At 31.3% G+C, this 19,582-nt stretch overlaps 4 protein-coding genes across 9 annotated transcripts; all 4 read right to left on the bottom strand.

Moving 5' to 3' along the window:
- Window positions 1–239: 239 nt before the first annotated feature.
- LOC107902386 (putative disease resistance RPP13-like protein 1) lies at window positions 240–1,952 on the bottom strand. Its single transcript, XM_016828577.1, has 4 exons — window positions 1,761–1,952; window positions 1,536–1,652; window positions 682–1,433; window positions 240–576 (listed from the first exon to the last, which is right to left on the bottom strand). The coding sequence occupies exons 1-4, from the start codon at window positions 1,950–1,952 to the stop codon at window positions 240–242; spliced, it is 1,398 nt and encodes a 465-aa protein (XP_016684066.1).
- A 132-nt stretch (window positions 1,953–2,084) lies between these two features.
- On the bottom strand, window positions 2,085–2,483 carry LOC107902385 (putative disease resistance protein RGA4). The gene has a single exon (XM_016828576.1). It carries the CDS (start codon window positions 2,481–2,483, stop codon window positions 2,085–2,087), a length of 399 nt encoding a protein of 132 aa, XP_016684065.1.
- Window positions 2,484–4,966: 2,483 nt separating this feature from the next.
- On the bottom strand, window positions 4,967–7,726 carry LOC107904005 (L10-interacting MYB domain-containing protein). 6 transcript variants are annotated; one of them, XM_016830246.2, is made up of 4 exons: window positions 7,559–7,726; window positions 7,359–7,470; window positions 5,773–6,111; window positions 4,967–5,681 (listed from the first exon to the last, which is right to left on the bottom strand). In XM_016830246.2, the coding sequence occupies exons 3-4, from the start codon at window positions 6,109–6,111 to the stop codon at window positions 5,073–5,075; spliced, it is 948 nt and encodes a 315-aa protein (XP_016685735.1). In that variant the 5' UTR covers window positions 7,359–7,470; window positions 7,559–7,726; the 3' UTR covers window positions 4,967–5,072. The 6 variants fall into 6 exon arrangements, with proteins under 6 accessions (XP_016685735.1, XP_016685737.1, XP_016685736.1 ...); XM_016830248.2 differs by having other exon boundaries at window positions 5,773–6,017; window positions 7,559–7,659; XM_016830247.2 differs by having other exon boundaries at window positions 5,773–7,470; window positions 7,559–7,659.
- A 6,152-nt stretch (window positions 7,727–13,878) lies between these two features.
- On the bottom strand, window positions 13,879–14,466 carry LOC107902384 (uncharacterized mitochondrial protein AtMg00810-like). The gene is made up of 2 exons (XM_016828575.1): window positions 14,174–14,466; window positions 13,879–13,984 (listed from the first exon to the last, which is right to left on the bottom strand). Exons 1-2 carry the CDS (start codon window positions 14,464–14,466, stop codon window positions 13,879–13,881), a joined length of 399 nt encoding a protein of 132 aa, XP_016684064.1.
- Between the last annotated feature and the right edge of the window lie 5,116 nt (window positions 14,467–19,582).

Raw genomic sequence — 19,582 nt, 5'->3', positions numbered from 1 at the left:
ATTGAAAGATATTTTAACAATGGTAAACTTCCAACTGATGGTAGTGATTTGCAATTTTTACAGTTACGAAGCTTCAAAGACAAGAAATTCTTGAAGGAAGAATCATCTATCCAAGACGCGAATTTCGCACCACCGTAATTCTTAGTAATGAGTTGCTCAAGCTTTTTCTGAGGACAAAGAAAATCCAACACCCGCTCTTCAACTTCTTTTTTCCTTGTATAGTTCTCTAAGTCTATGCTCTAATGTAGTTCTAACCCATCAATCCCTGGCTTCTCATTTAACTTAACTTCCCTCGCATCTCGACCATTAACATTCTCCAACTCAGAAAGACAAAAATTACCTCCAAGGTTTGACAAAATTTTCAATTCTCTAATAAGATGTCCATCACCTTTCCCTATAACAAAATTAGATAATGTTTGAAGCTTGGTTAGCTGATCAAATCCAGAGGGCATCCTTTCTATTGAATCCGCACCTCTAATATCAAGAAAATGCAAACTGACAAGGTTTCTGATCTTCGAGGGTAAATTTTTGCGCTTTGAACAATTTCTTAATATTAGAGTCTCCAAATGATAAAGACTACACAAAGAATCATGTAAACAATTGATTTTGGTGCTAGAAAAATTTAAGTAGCATAGATGTTTTAAATTTTTAAAAAGGTTAGTCAAATCATAGATCTCATACCCACGCAAAGAAAGAACCCTTAAGTAGCTAAGCCTAGGCAACAAATCATCCAAGACAACATTAGATAAATAGAACTCATCATATCTTGGAATCAATAAGGGTAAGGGTAAGGGTAAAGGTAAGAAAGTACGTAAAGAAGTCATTTGATAAAATGCTTCAAACTTCTTTACAATGTGATACCGATCATCGCTAACATAAGCAGAGTGACAAAAACGATGCGAAAACTTTTTTTGCTTTTCCCCCTCCAGTCTGCAACATATTTCTCCTGCAACTAATTGAGCTAAATCATTCATATGATCATGTATCACGAAACGAGATTTATCTTTACTAGATATTTGGAAAAATGACCTTGACATTATTAGGTCTTGAAAATATTGGTTGCCAAGACCTTTGGCTTGACTTTTAGCTTTTGGTTGCTGGAAACCTTCTGCTCTCCATAATAAGATAATTTCTTCTTCTTTGAATTCATAATCTTTGGGAAATATGGAGTAGTATGCAAAACATCGTTTCAGATGCGGAGGAAGATAATGATAGCTTAATCGCAAAGCAGAAATTATGCCACATAGATCTTCTGGTAAGTTCCATATCTCGCTCTCATATATTTTTTCCCATTCACTGTGATCCTTAACTGTGCGTAATAAGCTTCCAATGGCTTTTGCTGCCAAACATAAGCCGTTGCACTTTTTCACTATACTCTCTCCAACTTCTTTAAATTGGAGATGCCCATCAAAGTTTCTTACTTTCAATGCATGCTGAGCAAATATGAATAAACAATCAGGATGGGAGAGTTTATCCAAGTAAAAAGCTTTCATCTAATCCACATTAGATTAAACCTTTTAGAGTTTAATTGTTACAATAATCCTGGTTCCTGCTCCAAAAGGAGCACGTAAGATGGTCCAATCAGTGGAACTCTTGTTCCAAATGTCATCTAAAACCAGCAAGAACCTTTTTCCTGACAACTTCTCCTTCAACTTGACTTGAAGTAAATTCAGGTCATTGTAAGCTCATGGCTCAGAGGTGATGGACTGTAAAATTGTCTTAGTTATATTAACTGCATCAAATTCATCAGAAACACATACCCAGGCTGTGTGATCAAAAGACTCCTTAATGCTGGGATCATTATAAACAAGTTGAGCAAGAGTTGTTTTCCCCATCCCTCCCATGCCAACGATGGAAAGGACGCAAACTCCATCCGAGTTGTTAATTTTGAGCAACTCAAGCATTTCTTGCTTCTCATTGGCTCTACTAACATACTCCAGAGCTCCATCCATCAAGGAAGTTGGTTGCAACTTGGGTTTCTTTCCTTGGAAGTTGCGCCTTGAGACTTGATCTCACTCAACCCTAAATTACTTCTTCAAGTGTTCAAACTATTCAGTCTACCGGTGATTTTTTTATCTTTGAAATCATCTTAGTATTGAACTGAAAAGAGGTTGGAGAGAAATTAGCACCAGTACAGCAGGTAGGAATGAGTTTCTGTACCTTACTAGTGCAGGCTTGAGCTTGAGTTTTTGGAGCTTGAGACGTAACTGCTGGTAAGCGAACTCGTTCAAGATGTCATCCACATCGTAAGCTAAGTCTTGGAGATCGTCCAACCAATTCTTCACACCCTCGTCCTCATCCTTGATCTGCTTCTCCTTTGCATGGTTCAACACAGCTTTGATCTCGGGTAATATGGATTGCCACAGCTTTAGTTGCTGGTGGACTTGCCTGTGATCGACCACAAAGTTAAGTACAGAGTCAACCAACTTGCCAGACAACAGCTCTAAAAATGCAGAAAAAGCAGCCTCTCCGATGACAGACATGGTGGAATTACGACAAAGAAATCAAAGAGAGAGATGAACAAGCAAACGGGAAATTCAGGGAAAGAAATGTAGATGGATTGGGGTTAACAGGCAATGAGTTAAAGTCAATGAATAGAGACAACTGAGACGGACCCCAAACTGTTGTTGGAGGGCTAGCATTGATGGGAAAACACAAACAAAGTGGAAAATAGCTCAGTCTTTGAAATTAGTTCAAAAGTGGACCCCAATTTCTTTAAAATTATAGTTTTAGGGCTAGATTGACCATGTTTTAAAAAAGTGCTTTTAAAAAATGTCGTGAAAAATTACTTTTTTAAAAATTTTGAGTGTTTGGTATTGCTACCAAAAAGTGCTTTTGAGAAATAAAATATCCATTTTAGACATGATATTATAAAGTAATAAATATGTATTTAAATAATGTTCAAATTAGTTAATATTATGATATTTTAACAAAAATATAAAAAAAAATTATTATAACTTATTGTTAATATTTTAATATATAATATTAATTTTAAATATTTCTAATTAATTAATATTAATTATTTATTAAATTTAATTAGAATATATAAACTATATTTTAATATTTAAATATAATAATTAAATATTTGTAATTAGATATTGACACAATTGTATTATTTTAAAAATTAATTTTTATTTTTAATTAATACTTTTAACACATTTGTATTATTTTATTTTAAAATGTATTTGAATATATAACTCATTTTAGATATTAATATAACATAAAAAAACATAAACTTAACAAATTAAAATATTACATATATTTGTATTAAAGTTTCAAAAAGGGATCATATTTATATACTAAATATAAATACTAAAAATTTTACAATAGCATTTACAATTTAAAGTGAATTCATTAAATTAGATGCTATAGCATCTCTTGTTAATTCCATTTCAAAACCATTTGAATTGTTTGATTCACCGTCATCATCACCATCATTATCGTCGTCGTCATCATCATCGTCGTCGTCATCATCATCACCTTCTCGACCATGTGCATTTTCTGAATTAATAATTTCGTATTACATAAAATCTGCATCATTTCGACCGGCATGTTTTCGCATAAAATTGTGTATCGTCATTGTCGCAACAATGATCATCGTTTGTTTTTCAAAACTATAACTTGGCATAACCCTTAAAATGGCCCATTTTTTTCAAAACACCAAAAGTTCGTTCAATCACACTACGTAATGATGAATGTGAATGATTGAATATCTCTTCTTTACCAGATACTGGTCTACCTCTATGAAAGTCAGGTAAATGATATCGCTGACCTTTATATGGTCCAAGATAACCTTTCATTTGAAGATATCCAGAATCAACAAGATAATATTTTCTTGCATGTCAAAATATAACAAACAATTAATTCAAGAATTATTTTTATAAAAATTATCAATTAAAGAACTTATATTTTATTATTTAAAAAATCACATATAAATAAAATATCTAACCATTTGGTAGGTGCGGAAATTTGTATTTTGGATCTCGAATTGCATCAAGAAATATTCTAGTGTCATGTGCCGATCCTTCCCATCCAGCTATGATAAAGGTGAAACACATATTAAAATCACATACTGCAATAATATTTTGAGTCCGGATACCTTCTCTTCCAATATAGGGAATTTGTTCATTTGGTGGAAGAATAGCGGCAATATGAGTACCATCAATTGCACCTATGTAATCCTGAGCAAATAATCAAATTAGTCCCGTGCATCTTTTTAGTCGACCAAAAATATTAAAATATAATAATATAAAATTAAATTTTAACCTTAAAATGCGACATATATCTAAAATCATTATGTATTTGTTCGGGTATTGAGCTAAAAAAAAAGATTTTTGGGTGCAATTAGATCAGTGGCCATCCTTGAAACTTTCTCAAGCACAATTCCAAATTATTGACTTATTATTGATTCAGACCTTTGAAATCTTTCTCGACATTGGGAAAATTTTGCACCGGTGCCCAAGATGTATAAAAAAATTCCCAACATTTCACCAGAAGATATGTTTCTTGAAGTTTGCAAGTTGTATATTGTCTCAAAAACTCTCAACAAACTTGTGAATACCATTTTAGGCATCCTAAAATTAATCATACAACGTGATTCGTGACCGTCAAGGATCTCTCGGATCCGTGTCTCTCTGACTGTTTTGAATTCATGCATGGTTGCTTCAATATATGCTTCTCGTAATATAATTGCATGGAAGAAGATGCAACAACAAATAATCGGTTAAAACATTCAATGCGTTGTAAAATCTCTTTCTTTTCCCTTTCATCATCACTTTCATCACCGCTGTAATTCTCAACTATACTCATCACCTATGAAAAAATTTGAACATCCAAAATCATATATAAACAACTATTGATAAAATTAATTTAGTATAAATCAGTAGAACATAAATTTAATATCCAAATACCAAACATAAACAACTATTAATAAAACTAGATTACACATAAATAAGTAGAACATAAATTCAATATCCAAAAACCAAACGTAAATAACTATTGATAAAACTAGTTTAGCATTGTTGTTTAGTCACATAATAGATATCTCTGAACCCTAGAAGATTAGAAAATTTTCAACTATCCTCCATTTCTTTCTTAAGCCACAAAGCTCTAATCTTGTGATTAATTGATAAAAACATAATTCGCTTGTCCTTGTTGAGCAATAATCTAAGTGCAAAAAAGTATAACGGACTAGCTTCTGGAACTTCTTTCGACATGCTGTCGAGCACTTTGACTGCTTGTGGAATACCATATGGATCCGTAACAGGAGTCAAACTAGATATAGCTTGACTCATATTGTCATCTGCATTGCATAATTTTTCTATTTGACTAGACAATCTTGCAGCCCCTCCAATTTGCTTTGAGGATTTCTTTTTTCCAATTTTAAAATGTGAACTTGATATCTCAGGGTTTTTTCTTTTTTGACCGTTTCCATCAATTTGAACATCATTTGAAATGTGAATATCATTTAAAATGTGAACATCAATTCTCACATTTTCTTCTTCATTCTCTTCAAGTATTTCATTGTTAACATCCTCAAAAAAATCACTATGGAGTGTACCAGAAGAAGGTGCCCATGCTTTATCACTTGTTGCAACTATCCCCGTGAACATTTGGTCCAACTTCCCTTCGAATTCAGGATCAATGCCCGATGTTCTAAATTTTTGAGCTTCAGGCACAACCTACATATAAAGTTATGGTTTAATAACAATAATTATCAATAACATCATAAATAAGAAAAAAAAACAAAAATATTCAGAATTATTAATGTACCTTTAGCCTACTCTCCCACCAATCATCCGATGCATCAACTGTTCTTTTTATAGGATTCCACCCTAGACCAGTATCTTCGCCTTTAAGTTTCTTCCAAGCTTTCCATTCTTTTTTTAGGGCACTCCACCTATTTTTAAGTTGTCTTTGTGAAAAAGCCTTGCCCGTTTCTTTCTCAAAGTTGGTCATTATTTTCAACCATCCATCTTTTGTGAAATGTGTACTAGGCCTATTGCCTTTCAATATCTCTTTAATACAAATATCACAAAATATTTTTGTCAATCTCTTATCCGACATTACTTTGACTTTTTCACCACTAACTTCAACCGCCGAAGTACTCATCTATTGTGTATACGAACAGATTCGTTTCAGCCAGTAAAGCAATCAAGAAAATCAAATGTCACACAAATATATATTTTTATATGTGTATCAAAATCAAGATAGGATCCTAAGATTTTGGATTCATGGGAGGAATTGACTGACCTGTGTTTTGAATCAATTTACTTATACATACATACATACATGTGTTCTTTTATTGAGCATTCATATGATGATGATGGTGATGATTTAGAGGTTTACTGTGATAATTCCATATTCGTTAATGTCCCTTTTATTAATTAACTCTTAATTGTGTTATCTGTATGACAAATAAATAAATATATATATATCATTCGATTAAAGTTGACTATATTATTATTTATTTTCAAAATAATATTAATCAATATTGGTCTAGTTTTATTATATCAGTGCATATATAAAGTACTTAACATTGAATTATTTCTTTGTTATATACTGGCAAATAAGGAGCAGACCAAGGGTTTAATTTATGTATAACATGACATACTCAATTTGTTTTGTTGACAATTTTTTCAAATAAATAAACTTTATATTTGCTGTTATCATATGTTGGTTCAGGTCGAGTTTGCAAAAACTTGGGTTACATTACCGACTCAGGTTGAGTAGTGTCTTGAAATAAAATTATGGATTCAAATTTTGTAAATCGATTGAACTGAAAATGGATTTGAATTATTATCTAGAAAATGATATTGAACCAGTTAGAACAACTAAAAAACCCAATTGAATTTTTTCAAAAATTTTACTACTTTTTTAATTGAACCCATCAAACTAACAATCTAATCGATTGACTTTACCCATTCCATAGAGAAAAAGTATCAGAGGAGTCCATATAACTACCCAATAGGAGATTTCAGAAAGAACGAAAAAAGAAGCAGTTTAAGTAAAAATTTGGTCAAATAAATTATCAGGTCTTCAAAATTTAGGACCAATGGAAGATGCATTCCATAGGTTTGTTCTCACAAACATGCAAATCCACAGTTATATCCAACTCAAGCAAAGTCTGCTCGAAAAATCGATGTCAAGAAGACTACTACTATAGACCCGCCTTGAAGCTCACATAATTTTAGCAATGGGTAAACAAACATGAAATTTAAAACAAACCCAGAAAAAAGTTCACCCATAAATAATGAAAACAAGCATTGAGAAACCAAATAATATTAAACTCATAAACAAAGCAAAAACAGAGTATTTTAGAGGGGAGAAAGCAAGGAAAAGCCAGCAGAGATATTTACCTGAGAAAAGAGTTGAAATCTTTGAAGAGAAAATATAATTGAAGAAAGAAATGGAAGCAAAAAAGAGACAGGAGATGGGAGGGGAATGGATTGTGAAGCCTGTGATGGTCTCCTATAAATATAGAGACAAAGGCCATTAATGTTTTCTTTTTACTGCATAATGAACATTTAAAGAGAAGTAGAAGAAAAGAGAGACTCACCTGTAGAGAAGAAGAAGAACCAGAGGAAAAGAGGGTTCAGACAAAAGAAAAAAAGGGGAAAAAAGAAGAAGACAACAAATAAGGTTCAAAATGTAATATCAGTCTCACCAAAATTTAGCCTTTTCATATGAGAAAAAAGATTTTTTAAAAGTTAAAAAAAGCTTCTACTTTTTACCCCGTTCTTTATTATTTTTTTATATAGAAGCACTTTTTTCCCTAAAAGCTTATCTAATAATCAACGTCGAACGGAGCTTTAATGGAGTTTATATTTATTGTTTAAAAAATATTTCTAAATAATTTTTATAAAAGGTTTAATTTATGATTTGGTCTTAATAATCTACTTGTTTTTGTCTTTTGATATCTATTTTTGTTTTTGATTTTGTATTTAAAGTACACTTAAATTTTCAGTTTGGTACCGAAAATATACTTTCTTTTTACTTTTACTCTAAATTTTTATAGCTAATCACAAAACACCACATGGCGTTTTTATGTTAAAAACAAAAATTATTTTTTATTAAATGTATATACACATTAAGAATATATAAAAATTTCAGAAAATATATATAAGCTAAAAAAAACATATCAATTATAAAAAAAGTTATAAAATAAAATTTGCAAAAAATTACTATAATTGAAAAGAGATTAGTTGAAATTAATAATATTATTACAAAAAATGTAAAACAAAATTAAAAATTTTAAAAAATTGTAATTTAATAAAAGTTTTAAAATATTCTTTTATAAAATTCTAAAATTCTAAAAAGTATAAATTTCAAGTTTTTATTTTCGCAGTTACTTGAATTTTAAATATCCTTTTTAATTTTTTTTAGTATTTTTCAATTTTTATAAATTATTTTTGATTTTTTAAAATTTCTAATGATATATTTTATAATTTTATAAAGAAATTAATTTAATAAATATAATATAGATAATACCAAAAAATAAAAAAGGACATGTGGCATATTCTAATTAAATATTAAAAAATATTTTTGACTTTGACCAACCATTACTATTGTTGATTAATGATCAACCACTTGGTGCTATTAGAACATGCCATATATATCTTTTTAGTATTATATATATATATTATTGATTAAAAATATAAAAATATCATATATAATTTATAAAAAGGTTTTAAAATAATTTTTTTATAAAATTCTAAAATATATAATTATTAATTTTAAAAAGTCAAAATAATATATAAAAATTGAAATTTTTTACTAATAATGGTATTTAAATTTCAACTGAAAATTTAACTACCTTTTTAGAATTTTAGAATTATATGTTTTAGAATTTTATAAAAAAATTGTTTTTAAATTGTTTTTGATTTTTTTTACATTTTTGGATAATATTATTAACTTCAACTAATTTTTTTAATTATCATATTTTTATAAATTTTTTTATAATTTATATGTTATTTTCTAGATTATATATATGTTTCTGAATTTTTTTATATTTATATTTATATATTTTATATTTCTAAAGTGTATATACATTTAATAAAATAAAATATTTATTTATTTTACATAAAAATAACACGTGGCACTTTGTAATTGGCTATAAAAAACTTTTTTTAACGTCAGTCAAATGGACTAAAAAAATATAATGGGGGCTTATTTTAGGTACCAAATTGGGAATTTAACTATACTTTAGATATTAAATTGGAACAAAAAAGAGTTTAGATACTAAAAAAAATGAATATATTTTAAGGAATGGTGAATTAAATCATTGTAATATTTTAAAGGAGTTATATAACTTGTATAGTTTAATCTCATGTCTTTATTTGTTGAAAGATAATTAAGTTATTTATATTAACATATAATAACTAAATGCTGAATGCATACTTTTTAAATATATTAGTTATTTGATATTTTGTGATATTTTAAATTTTACTACTTTTATTTTTATAATTTGTTAGTTTTATTATTAAAATATTACGTGTTATATATCTTTTCAGTTTATGTATAACTAGTCCTGCGATGTACGAATTAATTGTATATATTAATTAAAATATAACTTATTTTAAATTCAATATTAAATAATTTAAAATAATTGATGTCATATAAAAAGTTGAAAGTTAAGACATAGAAAAAGATAAGTTGAAAATGGAAGTTTTTTTAAATCATTGACTATTGCTTTTGAGAAGTGCTTTTGAAAAATTTGAGTGTTTGGTATTACTGTCAAAAAGTGCTTTTGAAGAATAAAATGTCCATTTTAGACATTATATTATAAAGTAACAAATATGTATTTAAATAATGTTCAAATTAGTTAATATTATGATATTTTAGCAAAAATATAAAAAATAATTTATTATAACTTATTGTTAATATTTTAATATATAATATTAATTTTAAATATTCCTAAGTAATTAATATTAATTATTCATAAAATTTAATTAGAATATATAAACTATATTTAAATATTTAAATATAAAAATTTAATATTTGTAATTAGATATTGACACAATTGTATTATTATAAAAATTATTTTTTATTTTTAATTAATACTTTTAACACATTTTATTATTTTATTTTAAAACGTATTTGAATATATAATTCATATTATATTAAACATAACATAGAAAATATAAACCTAACAAATTAAAATATTACATATATTTGGATTAAAGTTTTAAAAAGAGATAATATTTATATACCAAATATAAATACTAAAATTTTTACAATAACATTTACAATTTAAAGTGAATTCATTAAACTAGAAGCTATAGCATCTCTTGTTAATTCCATTTCAAAACCACTTGAATTGTTTCATTCACCGCCATTATCACCATCACCATCGTTGTCGTCGTCGACGCCATCATCACTTTCTCGACCATGCACATTTTCTGAATCAATAATGTAGGTTACTGCATGTGCCAGAACTAATCCAATCAATGAGCAAAGAAGAAAAACCAGGTTTTGAATATTTGATGGGCTACTTTAACACTAAAATTAAACAAACATAATACTATCTAACTAAAATCTAAAATCTAAAATCTAATTACTAAAACCCAATATTAAACTTAGTAATTCACTTAAAAAGAGCCTAAAACTAAGTGTGAATTTAACTCTAAAACATATACTAATTAAACACCTATCAATTTCGTTCCAACTATCATTGTAATGTAATGTTATAATGTTTTTGTTCTAATATATGACAATGCACATTGTTTGTCATATTTTTGTTCCGATTTAATGCACACTACCATTTTAGTGTAATGTTTGCCAATAATTGTTTCAAAATGGTATGAACTTTGGACCAAAAGAAAAAAAAAGTTATATGAACAACAATTCAATAGAAAGCCGACAAAATTAATTGAAGTTGGTTCGATTCGGTTAATCATTTTAACAGAAAAAAGCTCAATTCAACTAACGGTTTAGTTAATTATAGTTCAATTAACAATGGATCGAACTAACTATTTCATCACCCCTTAGATTAAATGTTTGAGAATATAAAACAAAATACTTAGAATTATTCAATATTATATCCAGAAATCATATATACAGGCGCAAAAGTTGGAGACTACTATGCCATTCATCTTGTAATTGCTTCAAACGTAAGGAAGACCTAATTCTTTCATCTTTCTCCTATTCTAAAAGCAAACATAGTTTCAATTGAACAGTTTAGCGTGCAATGGATACTAAGATGCTAATTTGAGGGTAAAATATGGAATGCCCATATTGTAATATATGGTGCTTTATTAACTGCTGATATCTTTAACAGCATAAAGCTAGCAATCCAGGGTTAAGGCAAGGCTTTCAAGGCAGCTTCTCCTAGTTTACCTCTGAGCAAGTGATGGATTGTAGGGTGCTCCCCAAACTGAGCTAGGGACAGTTTGACTACCGGTTGCAGCAATAGTAGCTGGAACATTGGTACTATTACCAAAAGGGATTAGGCCTTCTACTGGCCCAAGACCAGTCTGCATTACAAGCCGACTGTAGCCATCAGAGTAGGTGGTGCCACCTTGAAAAGGTGGTGCATATGAAGGATCAGGATTCATGTAGCCACCAGCATATGGTACCGTTCCTATTTTTGTTAAAGAACACAACATCAGTGCAAGTGTTAGCAGAGGGAAAAGGTGCGAGAAAAAGAAAAGAAGCAACCAGATTGTGTCCCAAATACCATTTATATAGGAAAATGAAGTTACCATGCATTTTCTTCTCAGCACTCAAGATTTCAGCGCGTAGCTTTTCAACTTCTTTTGCCATTCGGATTAGATTCTTTTCCATAGCTTGCATTTGCTCCACCTGCTCTATGTTTTACTCTTTTTCATGCTGAAATGTAACGCTACATTTAAACAAATTCAAAAAATAATCAGAGCCTACTTCTTAGCAACTATATGGTGGTGGAAAGCACCACAAATGAAATATGAAACAAAGAGATCTTGAGGGGTAAGCAACATGATTATTTTGCTTGCTTGAACATTTGCATAATTTATGACTCTCGGCTCATAGAATAATTTTTTGATAATCAATATATAAATCTGGTGCTATCCAGGCTTATTACAACCATTTCCATCTATTGATTACTTAAAACAACATGCCACATTAAAGCTGGAGTATGGGGCAATAATAACAAACGGCATATTCAACATGGCAATTTTATTAACAGTTACCAAGCAGTTTTATAATTCAGATGAACAATAGAGCAAATAAATCATATTTGAAAGTTATGGAGCTCTTGCAAGAATTTGAATGACCAAATGTAGTTACCAAGTCCTGTGGTATTATTTCAGGACAAACACCATCATATTAATAAAAAAAACATTTTACCACAATAACAGTGAATATTGCAGCAAAATATTTTCAATATGATAACTTACTAAAGGGTTCCAGACACCAAGCAACAAAATGAAACAACAAGATAACAGAAGGAAGCACACGAAAGTTTTTAACAAAGGAAACACTCCTATTGCACAAGATTTATTTCTTGAGCAAGTCATTAAAATTCAAGGGTAACAAATGAAGATACAGGGGAGAAGGACTTTGAGATTTGATAAGACAGATTCTAGAGCTCCAAAACATTTTAAGAAAAGAAAGCTACTGGAGTTCTCAAGAAAACGCAAAAATAGACGATGTTGATATATAATGATATTGAAAAATACTTACAACAATTGGGGAGCACAGTTTTTACACACTAAGAACAAAATATAGATATAAAAAGCATACATAGGATACAGAGACATCACCTTGTTATCAAATATTTCAAATCAACTTAGGTTCCAAAAACCACTTTTGAGTTCAAAATCTTAAACATGTAATGTGTAATCTTTTTTTTTACCAAATCAATATTTCCACCTTCCATTTGATGGTTAATTGCAAAGCAAAGATGAACTATAGAAAGTTCTATTATACAAAGAAAAACAATAACCATAAAAAAGAACAGAAATTTTATATTCAAGATGATCATAAATTCCAGTTAAACACAACCGGCATGAAACCCTTAAGATTAGATGTTTCTTTCATATCAAATTTCTCAACTTATCACAGGGCAAATTTTAAAAAAATAGCCTATAAAACATTAATTACGCATCTAAATTGCACAGACATAAACTAAAAGCTGGTGAGTCACACAACATAGTTTCAAACACTACTAAAACAGAGCAAAGTTAAAGACAATAGCATAAAAACATAAAATCCCCATCTAAATTCAATAGATAAACTAAATGACACAACATAGATTCCGATACTAAAAAAAGACCCTAGGAGTCTAACAAGAAATTCAAGCATATAATGAAAAGGATGTTTCTTAAGCATCAAATTACTTCATAAATAGAGAATCATCAAATGGATATCACTAATCATTTTTACCTCATTGATGACAGGAGGTCAGTGGTGGCAGCATCCTTCTATAATATAGCCGAGCAAATGCATCACTCTAACCTACTGAATGCCACATTTTAAGAGTAACTCTGTATGAATCAAATGGACTAAACCCCAAGTTAATAAAGGATTCTTATTAATATAGAGTTAAAGTTACAGGAAAATGAGGGAAAAGAAGCAAGAAAACCTGATTGTATACATTAATGAACATAAAATTGAAAATAATGTTACCTCTAATTTGAAGAAAAAATTTGAATAGCTATACATAATGAGATAGAGAAAAACTCTGAAAATAGTAAGCAGTGGAAGTTTATAGTGAAATGATTTTTCCTTACTTGAAAATCATTTACAACAGAATATATATACAAATTTATGAAGTCTCTAGAATGAATATGAGATCCCAAAAAATAGCAAATGACAGTCTGTACAAGTAACTATTTTAACTAACAATATTAACAATAAGCTAGCTACTGATTATGGTAATTTAGCTAATAGCCCCCCTCAAGCTGGTGGATGTATGTTAAGCATTCCTAGCTTGGAAATAATGTCTCGAAAAGGTTGTGCAGCTAAAGCTTTGGTGAAGAGATCAGCTAACTGAGCAGATGAACTGCATGGCAGCAAACGCACAATTCCTTATTGTAATTTCTCACGTACAATGTGGCAGTCGATTTCGATGTGCTTGGTACGTTCATGGAATGTAGGATTGGACGCAATTTGAATTGTTCATTTGTTATCACAGAATAGTGGAGTAGCACTAGAAATAGGGACATGAAGATCGTGAAGAAGATAGTGTAACCATTGAACTTCGCAAACTGTTGATGCAAGAGCCCTATATTCAGCCTCACTGGAGGAACGTGACACAGTTGGTTGTTTCTTGGCACGCCAGCAAATTAAGGAATCACCAAGAAAGATGCAGTAGCCTGTGATCGATCGACGAGTTTCTGGGCAACCTGCCCAATCAGAGTCACTGAATGCTCGGAGATCGAAGGAAGAGGAGGCAAGATAAAAAATTCCAGTTCTAAGGCAGCCTTTTAAGTAACGAAGTACACGGTGAGCTACTTGAAGATGGAGTGTAGTTGGCTTGTCCATGAATTAACTGAGTTGTTGGACTGCAAAGGTGAGATCGGGACGTGTAGAAGTGAGATAAATAAGTTTACCAACAAGTTGTCGATAAGCAGTGATGTCTGGAAGCAAATTTCCATCTGGTGATGTAAGTTTGAAAGTTGATTTTGCTGTTATTGGAGTCTTGGCAGGTTTGCAATCAAGAAATCCAGATTCCTTTAATATCTCAAGAGCATATTTCCTTTGAGAAATATGTATTCCTCGACTTGTACAAGTAACTTCAAGACCAAGAAAATACTTGAGATCACCAAGATCCTTGATTCGAAATGTGATATCAAGGAACTGCTTTACTTTGGTAATTTTACTTAATGATGTACCTGTTAATATGATATCATCCACGTAGACAAGTAACACAGTGAACTCATCAGAAATTTCTTTGACAAACATGGAATGATCAGCTGAGGATTGAGTTAGCCAAGAGAGAGTAAGGCAGTGGTGAGTTTTGAGAACCATTGTCTGCTAGCTTGTTTGAGTCCATAAATGGACTTTTGAAGCTTGCATACCTTTGTAGAATCCGTATGAGTAAATCCAGGAGGAGGTAACATGTATACTTCTTCATTAAGATCTTCATGAAGAAACGTGTTATTGACATCAAGTTGTTGAAGATGCCATTGTCTCGAAGCAGCTAAAGCAAGAAGAAGTCAAACTGTGGTGATCTTTGCAACAGGAGAAAAGGTGTCAAAATAATCAATTCCTTTAGTCTGCGTGTAGCCTTTAGCTACTAAACGGGCCTTGTAGCGTTCTATTGAACCATCTGCTCGGTGTTTGATGCGAAAGACCCATTTACACCCAATAGGTGTTTTACCAGGTGGTAAAGTAGTTATAGTCCAAGTGTTATTCTGCTCAAGTGTATTAATCTCAACTAGCATTGCCTCATTCCAGTGGGGAAATTTACTTGCTTGTTTGAAGGCTTTGGGTTCTATGGATGTTGAAATGGCAAGTTATAGTGCAAATGTTGTGGTGAAAGGTTGTGATATGAAATACAATTAGAAATAGAGTGAGAAGTACCTGGATGATTGGTGGTAGCTGGCACTTGATAGTGTTCTTGTAGATGTGGAGGTGGACGATGGGTTCTTTGAGGACGAGAAGAGGGAGGTGGGGTTGGTTGGCATGGTTGTTGAGGATGAATTGGTTGGGAAGGTAGGGAAGGTGTGTCATAGGTTGTGTCAGATTGAAGTAATTTGACTGGAGAAGTGTGATCATAGGTGTGTTGATGAAGGAAAGGACAAATAGTTTCATGAAATGTTGTATTGTGAGATACAAAGATTGCTCGAGATTAGGTATCAAGAAGAATATAACCTTTAACATGGGGCTTATAACCAAGAAAGACACATTGTCTTGCACGAGAATCAAATTTTTTGCGATGGGCAGATAGAGTTGATGCAAAACTCAAGCATCCAAATACTCTAAGCATGGAATAACCGGGTTTAGAACCATGTAATTTTTCAAAATGGGTGAGGTTGGAAAGAAGTGGAGTAGAGGTTCTATTGATGAGGAAAACGGAATGTAAAACAGCATACCCCCAAAAGAGTTGTGGTAAATGAGAATGAAATAGTAATGCTCGAGCAACATTGAGAATATGTTGATGCTTACGCTCAACAAGGCCATTTTGTTGAGGTGTTTCAGTGCATGAGGTTTGATGAATTGTGCCTTGAGAGGCATAAAAAGAAGGCATATCAAATTCTTTGCCATTATCAGATCGAATAATTTTAATGGTTTTAGAATGTTGCGTTTTTGTCAAGGCAAAGAAATTTTGAATATAATTTTGAACTTCAGATTTGGTTTTAAGCAAAATGATCCATGTATATCTTGTAAAATCATCCACAATTGTGAGAAAATATCTATGGCCATGAAGTGAAACAACAGAATTAGGGCCCCAAATGTCAACATGAATAAGATCAAAAATATTATTGGATCGAGTTTGGCTTACAGGAAAAGAAAGCTTTTTGTGTTTTGCAAAATGATAGGTCTTACAAGCTGAATTGTCAGAAAAAGAAAGTGAAGGGATAAAACTAGTAAGCAATTTGATGCGAGAATCAGAAATGTGGCCCAAACAATGATGCCAAAGGTCTGGTGAAGTAGTGGAGATGGCTGAAACAGGATGTTGAGGAAAGGCAAAATGCTGGACAGGATTATCCATGGTGTAAAGTCCATGTTGTGCCTTAGCTGTACCAATCATCCTCCAGGATGGTAAACCCTGTATAGTACAATGAGAAGCATGAAAAGTGAAGCAACATGGCAGGTTAGAGGTGAGTTTTGTAATAGATAAGAGATTGAATGAAAATTGAAGAATATAAAGAACATCAGTTAAGCATAAATGGTCATTGAATATGACAGTGCCAGAAAAATGTGCAGGAACCTTTGATCCATTTGGTAATGTAACAAAAATAGGTTTAATGCGTTTATAAAAGGTTAAAGAAGATAAAGAGTGCGTAATATGATCAGTAGCACCAGTATCAACTATCCAAAAGGAAAATTTAACAGAAGAAGAAGGGGTAAAAATATTACCATCGGAAGCAGCAAGAGAAAAGGATGATGTAGGATCAGTCATGATATGGTTTGTAACATGAGATGGAGAAAATGTGGTGGGCTTAGTGGCTAAGGAAGAGGTCTGAAGTAAGGCAAGCAGCTGATCATACTGCTCTTGAGTGAGATTAACACTAGAACCAGAACTATGAGAAGAATCACCAGCAGGAAAAGCAGCAACAGATTTAGAATCCTCCAATGAATCATCAATATCATCAGAAACAACATTGTGTGCTCGAGAAATGGGAGCACGAGGCTTAGCACCAGAGGGATATCCATTCTTTTTGTAACATGTGTCAATGGTATGCCGAGGCCATTGACAAAAGGTACACCAACGTTTGTCAACATATGTAGAAGATGAAGTATTAGATTGTGATTTCCTGGATTAATCATTAGCAGATTTGACTGTATTGCTAACAAATGATTTAGAGGAGGTAATATTGAATTGCCGTTCCTGTTGAATTACTTTAGAAAATGCCTTGTTAATAGAAGGTAGAAGATCCACTAGAAGTATTTGAGATCGCACAGCGTAAAAAGAGTCATTCAAACCCTTCAAAAAATGAATCACATAGTCCTGTTCATGATAGGTACGAGCAGTAGTAACAGCGCCACATGAACAAGCTGTAATACACAAGTAAGAAGGCAGCGGTCGAAATTGCAATAATTCATCCCAAAGTATTTTCAGCTCAGTAAAGTAATCAGTGACAGATTTGTCATCTTGTTTGAAAGCATAAATCTCCTCTTGTAGATCAGAGATTCTACAAAGATCACCTTGCGAAAAACGTTCGCGAAGATTGATCCATATATCTGAGGCTTTATCAATCCATAAAACACTATTGAAAATAGAAGGAGTGATGGAATGATTAAGCCAAGAAATTACCATATTGTTGCATCTCTCCCAAGCAGAAAAAAAGAGGATCGATACGAGAAGTAGCAGGAATAGATCCATCAACAAATTGGAGTTTGTTTTTGGATAATAGTGCCATACGCATAGCGCGTGACCAGTGATAATAGTTCGAGCTAGAAAGAGGAGGTGTAACAAGAACCAGTGAAGGATTTTCATTGTGATGAAGATAATAAGGACTGGAAGCCTGAGTAGGATCAAGATTGATAGCCATGAAAATGGCAAAAAAGAAGGAAAAAAAAATCAAAGAATATGATCGAGAAAGAAAACGTCTGATACCATGTGGAAGTTTATAGTGAAATGATTTTTCCTTACTTGAAAATCATTTACAACAGAATATATATACAAATTTATGAAGTCTCTAGAATGAATATGAGATCCTAAAAAATAGCAAATGACAGTGTGTACAAGTAACTATTTTAACTAACAATATTAACAATAAGCTAGCTACTGATTATGGTAATTTAGCTAATAAATAGTAAGCATGTGATCGAACACCTAGAATATGGTTACCTCAAAGTTCACCATCCCAAAGTTCTTCAAGGGTCTTGTATGCACCATAGGTTTCGTGCACGAATGCTTCGCCTCTTATCAACTTCTCCTGAATTCCAGATTTTCAGATAAGTTCTTCTGTTTTCATCTGTTTTCATCAACTAAAAAAAGCAGTAAGGCAGAGGCACAACTAATAGTTAAAGCAGTAAGGCAGTAAAGCAAAGCAGTAATCCAGAATTTTCCCTGAAAATTCTAATCGAAAATAGTAAGCCAGAATTTTCCCTCATTCTAATCGAAAGCAGTAAAGTAGTAAGGCACAAGCAATAAGGCAAAAGAAGCAGTAAAGCAAAGCAGTAAGCCAGAATTTTCCCTGATTAATTTTCAAAGTAATCAGTCAATTAATTTCTGTAAAATTTTTGAAAAAAAATCAAACAATCAGAACCTGAGGAAATAATTAAAGAGAAGAAGAAGAAAAGAAACTCACCGGCGGAAGAAGAACAAAGAATCTGACGAAAGAACTTTGAAAGTGAAAATGTGAAAAAAATGGGTATAGAGCTCCAAAGAATCAGAGAAAAGAAACTTTTTTGGGGGAGAAGACAGGTTAGAATGGGAAATAATCAGCCAAACGGACTTGTGGCTGAAGAAAAGTTGAAATTTTTAACTTCTCCATCAATCAAAAAGCACTTTTTAGATGGTGAAAAAAATTCTGAAACGATGGCGGTTCTTCTTTGCTTTTAAGAGAAATATTGCAAAAGTCCGTTTAAAAAGCAGAGGAGAACCGGGCCTTAGAGACTACTTTTTAAAGTTACGTTAAAGGCCCACAAAAAGACATATTTAGTAGTAATTGAAACCAAAGTTGCCCTTTTCTTGATAATTGCATCCCTTCTCAGTTGATTGGTTAAATCGGGTTTAGATTGGATTTATGCATACTATTAATATATTTTATATTTGTTTAAGTTTGAATCAATTTAAAATATTATTTAAAAATTTTACTAAAATTTGTCTATATTTGTAAATAATTAACCCGAACTCATTTAATCTCGTCCATGTTATTTTAATTTTTTTTTAAAAATATTTATAATATTTTGATTTAATATTTAATAATTTTATTTTTTATCTATTAAAATTTGTTTACAATGATCTTAACATTATTTTAATGTT

This window comes from Gossypium hirsutum, chromosome D05 (assembly GCF_007990345.1).
Source record: "Gossypium hirsutum isolate 1008001.06 chromosome D05, Gossypium_hirsutum_v2.1, whole genome shotgun sequence".
Classification (NCBI taxonomy): Eukaryota; Viridiplantae; Streptophyta; class Magnoliopsida; order Malvales; family Malvaceae; genus Gossypium; species Gossypium hirsutum.
This window is presented reverse-complemented; position numbering and strand designations above follow the sequence as displayed.

What these genes read in the sequence shown, in the direction of transcription:
- LOC107902386 (XM_016828577.1), bottom strand. Translation starts at nt 1,952, where the DNA reads ATGGATGGAGCTCTGGAGTATGTTAGTAGAGCCAATGAGAAGCAAGAA. An exon ending in CTTTTGATCACACAGCCTGG is followed by an intron (nt 1,653 to 1,760) that starts GTATGTGTTTCT and finishes CTTCAAGTCAAG; the next exon opens with TTGAAGGAGAAGTTGTCAGG. An exon ending in GAGCAGGAACCAGGATTATT is followed by an intron (nt 1,434 to 1,535) that starts GTAACAATTAAA and finishes ATATTTGCTCAG; the next exon opens with CATGCATTGAAAGTAAGAAA.
- LOC107902385 (XM_016828576.1), bottom strand. Translation starts at nt 2,483, where the DNA reads ATGTCTGTCATCGGAGAGGCTGCTTTTTCTGCATTTTTAGAGCTGTTG.
- LOC107904005 (XM_016830246.2), bottom strand. Translation starts at nt 6,111, where the DNA reads ATGAGTACTTCGGCGGTTGAAGTTAGTGGTGAAAAAGTCAAAGTAATG. An exon ending in GGTGGGAGAGTAGGCTAAAG is followed by an intron (nt 5,682 to 5,772) that starts GTACATTAATAA and finishes CTTTATATGTAG; the next exon opens with GTTGTGCCTGAAGCTCAAAA.
- LOC107902384 (XM_016828575.1), bottom strand. Translation starts at nt 14,466, where the DNA reads ATGGACAAGCCAACTACACTCCATCTTCAAGTAGCTCACCGTGTACTT. An exon ending in ACAGTTTGCGAAGTTCAATG is followed by an intron (nt 13,985 to 14,173) that starts GTTACACTATCT and finishes GCTGCCATGCAG; the next exon opens with TTCATCTGCTCAGTTAGCTG.